General features: G+C 39.9%; 1 protein-coding gene across 1 annotated transcript in view; it reads left to right on the top strand.

Moving 5' to 3' along the window:
- The window catches only part of ARMH3 (armadillo like helical domain containing 3), a 159860-nt gene that overhangs the window by 6914 nt on the left and 146389 nt on the right, over positions 1 to 6557 (top strand). The window contains exons 5-7 of the mRNA XM_007470382.1: positions 2669 to 2761; positions 3505 to 3579; positions 3664 to 3750. Coding sequence (XP_007470444.1) covers positions 2669 to 2761; positions 3505 to 3579; positions 3664 to 3750 — 255 coding nt within the window. The remainder of the gene's footprint in view (positions 1 to 2668; positions 2762 to 3504; positions 3580 to 3663; positions 3751 to 6557) is intronic.

Below are 6557 nucleotides of genomic sequence, written 5' to 3'. Positions count from 1 at the left end.
CTCTATATATATATATATATATATATATATATATATATATATATGGTAAAATCCCAGATATCTTTTTCATTCTTACAGTTTTCACTACTGTCTATGTACTGCTGATTACTAAGTCTCTATCTTTAGCCTTAATTCCTCCTGAGTCTCAGACCTGTTCTCTTTAAGCACTTGCTGAATATACCCACTTACACATACCTAAGTACCTCTTGTTTGGCATATCCAAAATGGAACTCATTGTTTTCTATACTTCTGTTCTTCCTCATTCATTCTGTGTCAGAATGGGGATACCTGTCTTCCCAGTTCCCCAAGCCAAAAACCTGAGAGTCACCCTTGACTCTTTCCTATCCCTCATCTTTTATATCCAGACTATCACCATTTCAGCTAATTTTACCGCAGCTCATACTTCTCATATCTGTTTTTTTCTTTTTTTCCTCTACTGCCAAAGTCCCCATTATCCCTGAACTATTGCAGTGATGCCTTCATTCTTTTGACAAACATTTGTTATGCTCCTCTGTGCCAGGCATCAGGGATACAGAGACAAATAAGACATGGCAACCATCCTCAGAAAATTGATAAGTTAGTCTTCTTTTGTCTCCCTCTCTCCAGCCTTACCATCTTTAAGTCTGTCATCCACACTGACAGCAGAGTGATGTAACTTAACACTCAAATCATTCTTGGTTAAAACCCTTCATTAGTTTCCTATCACTAAGAGGATAAAGACCAAACTCCCTCATTAGCCTTATAAAACTTTTATGATCTTCTTTTATTTATTTCTCAAATCGCATCTCTCATCACTGTGCCTCACTCTTTATACTCTTCTGTAATAACAAACTGCCTGTATTCCAACTGCATGTCCAGGGCCGTTTCATTCTTCATGTGTCTTTGATCATGCTAATGCCTATCTAGAATTCCTTTCCTCCTCAAGTTTTAATTAATTCCTACTGATTTTTCAAAATACAGCCTGTCCCTGAGGAGTCCTGGAATAGGTAACTTCTGAGCTAATTCCCTTCCTCCATATATATTACTGTCATAGTAACCATTAAACTGTTTGTTTTTCTCTCCTATTAGACTAAAAACACCTTGAGAGCAAGGGTCATTGTCCTATATTTTTCTTATTTTCTTTGAAAGCACAATATTTAGCGTATAGTAGACTCTTACTACATATTTGTTTAATTGACCTGAAGTAGCTTATTTTGAACCTTTACTTGACCTTCCAGCACACTAAATCCTTTTTTTTAAGATTTATTATTTATTTAATTTACTTTTGGCTGCGTCAGGTCTTTTTTTTTTTTAACTCATTAAATTTTTTTTTTTAATTTTATTTATTTATTTATTTATGGCTGTGTTGGCTCTTCATTTCTGCGTGAGGGCTTTCTCTAGTTGCGGCAAGCGGGGGGCCATTCTTCATCGCGGTGCGCCGACCTCTCACTATCGCGACCTCTCGTTGCAGAGCACAGGCTCTCAGACGCACAGGCTCAGTAATTGTGGCTCACGGGGCTAGTTGCTCCGTGGCATGTGGGATCCTCCCAGACCAGGGCTCGAACCTGTGTCCCCTGCATTGGCAGGAAGATTCTCAACCACTGCGCCACCAGGGAAGCCCCTGCGTCAGGTCTTAGTTGCAGCATACGGGATCTTTGTTGAAGCATGTGGAATCTTTCATTGCGGTGCACAGGCTTCTCTCTAGTTGTGGCCTGCGGGTTTTCTCTCTCTAGTTGTGGCGCGCAGGCTCCAGAGCGCGTGGGCTCTGTAGTTTGTGGCACGCGGGTTCTCTCACTGAGGTGCGAGAGCTCAGTAGTTGTGGCGTGCAGGCTTAGTTGCCCCATGGCACGTGGGATATTAGTTCCCTAACCAGGGATCGAACCAGCGTCCCCTGCATTGTAAGGTGGATTCTTTACCACTGAACCACCAGGGAAGTCCCGCTAACTCCTTATTCTCCATTCGTTTTCCTCCTTTATTTAATGTAAAATATTTCTTTTTTTCTTCCTTGTAGTATCTAAAGGTTTCATCTTTTGACTACATTGGATAAAACAGTTGGTTGTTAGTACAAGTGTTAAACTCTAATCACATTGTCTAGTAGAATCGACCAGGATGGATATGAGCTAGCTTTGTTGGATAGTGCATATGGCCAGTGAACAGCTAGTAGTGATGTTATCTCTTTGTTGTTTGTTCAGTGTGCCTGCATCAAGTGATATGCTTTCTTATCAAATAATGAAACATACCTAGTTGTTTAACCATTATTATTAACCTTTAACTTAATCATTTGTTTAATTTATTATTTAAAATTTATTTAATAGAATTTAATTTTATTTAGTTTATTTGTTGTTTTTAATTTGTATATTATTTAACTGTTATTAATCTTTTAAAAAATTTAATTCTAATCTGAAGGTTTATATGAGGGTGATAGGCTGCAAACATTCATTTGCTGGAATAGTAAATTCTTTATTTTCCTGTGCTGTTGTTCTAAAGCATTTTTCCCAAAATAGCTAGACTTAGTTAGAAGTCTTCCTTTTTTATGTCTAGTCTTGCAAGGCCTAGGCCTCAGGGAATGATATGGTTGCTTCATTTTATTTTATTCACATTACTCTACATAACATAACCCAGAGTTTGACAAAGACATGGTGGAGATGTTCTTTGATATGGTTTAATACTTAATGGTTCTCTTTCTCAGAACTTGATGGAGAGTTTGGATTCATTGCTTTGTGCAGAAGGTTCTGAAAGTCTGAAGAGCTTATGTCTGAAACTTCTCCTCTGCTTAGTGACTGTAAGTAACTTACCTATATGTTTCTTGGTCAAGGGTGTAAATTGACAGCAGGGGCAAATTTAAATTCTTGAGCCCAAAGTTAGCAAGGAAAAGAGAAAAAAATCTCTACTGGGCCATTACATCACTCTGTTGTGTTTGTGTAGAAGGAAGTTATTTGTATGGGCTTTCGCTTCCTAGAAGTTGCCTTTTGGAGCAACTGCTGACATTTTTAACCTGTACTAGTCCTGGAGAAGTGCTCTCTTCTGGATTGTCAGATTTTGCCCTTCTCATCAGGTCTCATTTGGAAACAGTTTTTATGATTCTGAATATTTTTATTTGTTCTGACTTTGATTTTATACCTGGAAGCTGGCCTGTACCTTCTAGTGGGAGGAGGGTAGGGTATTATTCATTTACTTCAGGTGGTTTCCTTTCCCTGCCACTGCTTGAAGACTTCTGGATCATAAAGTTCTTCCTGTGCATCTGGGGAATGAAACCCAAGAAACTGTTAAGCAAATGCTTTTGTGAGGGTATGAGAGAAACAATGAGAAGTTCAAAGATTTAGGAAGTTTTAATTTGCTAATTTCTTACCCTTCTAGTGTCTTGTCTATTCAGGCTCAGGTGGCTTTGGGGGTGCTTTAAGATCTGCTAAGTATCTAGTAGAATGTTTTAACATTTCTGTTTCTCTTAGATACTAGATGAGGAGATATACATGAGATATCAGAGTATCTTAGTATAGACTTTAAATAGCCTTTTATTATATTCAGGTGACAGATAACATCAGCCAGAACACTATCCTGGAGTATGTAATGATCAACAGCATTTTTGAAGCAATTTTACAGGTAGGTCAGTTCCCTTGTCACTTCTTTCTTTTTTGGGTAAACCACCTCCTCAAGCACTCTCACCATTTCTGGTTCTGGTTACAGATACTCTCCCACCCGCCAAGTCGTAGGGAACATGGGTATGATGCCGTAGTCCTCTTGGCTTTGCTGGTGAACTACAGAAAATATGAGGTAAGTGGGTCCCTTAATGGAGAGCTGTTACCTTTCTATAATCTTCCTAAATGTGGCCACTCCTAGAGGATTTTGCTTAATGTAGAAGACATGTTCTTGGTAAATGGTTTATAGATTAATTTTGATAAACCAATTCTAGAAGTCCTGTGTTAGATGCCTGGGGTAGAGGATATAGCTGTTTAAAGGAATCCTGTGGTGTAACTTCTAATAAAGTGAGTAAATCTCTCTTAATGTAATGGTTCCCAGACCCAGCTTATCATTAGAATCACCTATTATCTTTTTAAAAATATTTATTTATTTATTTATTTATTTGGCTGTGTCATGTCTTAGTTGCGGCACAGTGGATCTTCATTGTGATGTGCAGGCTTCTCTAGTTGCGGTGTGCAGGGGCTACTCTTCATTGTGGTGGCTTCTCTTGCTGCGGAGCATGAGCTCTAGGCGTGTAGGCTTCAGTAGTTGTGGCTCGCGGGCTTCAGTAGTCGTGGCCTGTGGGCTTAGTTGCTCCGCGGCATGTGTATCTTCCCGGACTAGGGCTCGAACTTGTGTCCCCTGCATTGGCAGGCAGGCAGCCAGCCACTGCGCCACCAAGGAAGTCCCTCAGTAGTTACTTTTTAAAAAGAAGACATTTCTGGGCCTTACTCTTTATTTAATTTATTTATTTACTTATTTGTCTGTGCTGTGTGGCATGTGGGATCTTAGTTCCCTGACCAGGGGTCGAACCCATGCCCCCTGCACGGACTGCCAGGGAAGTCCCTGGGCCTTACTCTTTACACACAGAATCTCTTAGGGGGTGAGACCTAGATATCTTTCTTTTTTTTTTAAGATCTCCTTTTGAACGTGATGATCAGCCAGGATTGGGAACCACTGACCTAATGCATCTATTTTGAAATATTGGACTTATATATTGGATTTCTGCAATGCAATCAATCCACTTGTATAAATATCAACTGTTGGTTTGGAGGCTCTTTCTGATATTGATGGGAGTTGATGGGAGTTGAAGACAGAGCCTTATCCATATTAATTCTGGAGTTCTTTTTGCCTCTGAATTAGTCAAGGATAGATTTATAGGTTTTGAGATAAAGAGGTGAACTCAGAGATTTATACTTGGATTGGTGCATCTACTTGATTCCCCTCAAAAGGTAGAATACACAGAAAAGGATGGGGGCCACTTAGGGAAGACCAGGGACCTCACTGGGGATTGCTCTGTAGGAATAAGGAGCACTTGGCACTGGGTCCTGGACACTAGGAGTACTTTACTGAACCCAGAAGTCAGGAGCTGCATTGAGCCAACTTGACTTTATTCATTTAATAAGTAGCAATACTATGAGAAATGGGCCAGCTGGAGGGAATGTTTTCATTTTTGAGCTTCTGGATCTTCACTTAGTGACTTTTGATATGATTACTAGCCAGGTCAAAAATGATGGGTAACATAAAATATGAAGCTTATTCTTATAAATAGGGATATGAAAGAAAGGCTGGCTGTGAGAAAGGAATACTTAAAGAGGGACTGGAATATGTGGAGCAATGTTAACGTGTTATAAATCCCAGGAGTTGATCGCTTTCATTGTCTTGGAGGAACTGACAAATGGTATGCAGAGCTACTAATAAATAAGTAATTTATCACCAACACCTGTTTTTCTGGTGATCTGGAAGGGCCGGCATGGTAGCCATTTTGATCTCTGTCATGTGTAATAGCCTCTGGGGCCTTATTACAACAGCAGGAAAAATAGCTGAGGAGAAATGCTGAAGGTAGTTAAAGCGAGTTATGTGTGAAAGGAAAGAGCCATCATCAGTAATGAATATTTTTGGAACATTCTGCTGGATGCAGGCCACTCTGAGGCAATGGCTTGGCTTCTCTAAATGTGAACTGAGCCCTGGTTCAACCCAGTAAGACTTTCTGAAATGTCAGCCTGAAAAATTGGACATGGCCAAGGAACTGGAGAAAATCATATTTCTGGAGTGGGGTATGCATCTCTAGTCTGTCAGAAACCCCAGAAGAATTAATACAGTAGGCGAGGGCAAGCTGGTAGGCATAATTTATCCGGGCTTTGCAGCTTTTGATATAAGTCAATCACCAGAAACCATTAAGGAAACCTGGTGACCATGGAGCAGGAAGGTTTTTGATAGGAGCATGAGGAATTCCAGATGAACATAGCAAACCCAAAAGCTGGTGAAGTTTTATGCAAAATATGAAAGGGTGTGCTAGGGAGAATAACATTCTAGTTACCACCACAGTCGATCCCATGACCAGTGGGGTAAGTTGTAACCTTTCCAGAAAGGTGCAGAGAGCACCAGAGAGACTTGGTGTCCAGCTAAACACAGAGAGGGGAGATTAGGTGTTGGACTTAAGGAATGGAAGTAGTTCTTCCTCACTTCAAATAATGCATATTCCATTTTAGTAATTTCATCTCAAGAGATAGAGGAGGCAAAATAAAAAAAGGTCTAGGGAAGAGCAATGAAATTTGTTAAGTATGGTTTAGATCAAGTAAAGGCTGGACCCTATTAGAGTGATTCTGTGAAGACTGACTGAGTCTTTAATCCTGTCTTGCTGATGAAAAGTAGATTGCCTTGAGTTTTAAAACATGACCACAACAGGTATACAGTGTTAAGGAAAATCAGTGTCTGATAGAATAGAAATTTTCACAGCATTAAGATCTTGGCCTTCTGGGTTGGCCAGGTCTTCTGAGATGAAGTGACTCAGCCCCCAACTGCTGCCCTGAACATGATGTTTCCCAGAAATTACAAAATTGTTTATTATGTCTGGTTGTAAGTTGTTCCTTCTCTTTTTCTTTCTCTCTCTCTTTTTT

This window comes from Lipotes vexillifer, unplaced genomic scaffold (genome assembly GCF_000442215.2).
Source record: "Lipotes vexillifer unplaced genomic scaffold, Lipotes_vexillifer_v1.1 scaffold916, whole genome shotgun sequence".
NCBI lineage: Eukaryota > Metazoa > Chordata > Mammalia > Artiodactyla > Lipotidae > Lipotes > Lipotes vexillifer.
Note: the sequence above shows the minus strand (reverse complement) of the source record. Positions and strands in the feature narration are given on the sequence as shown.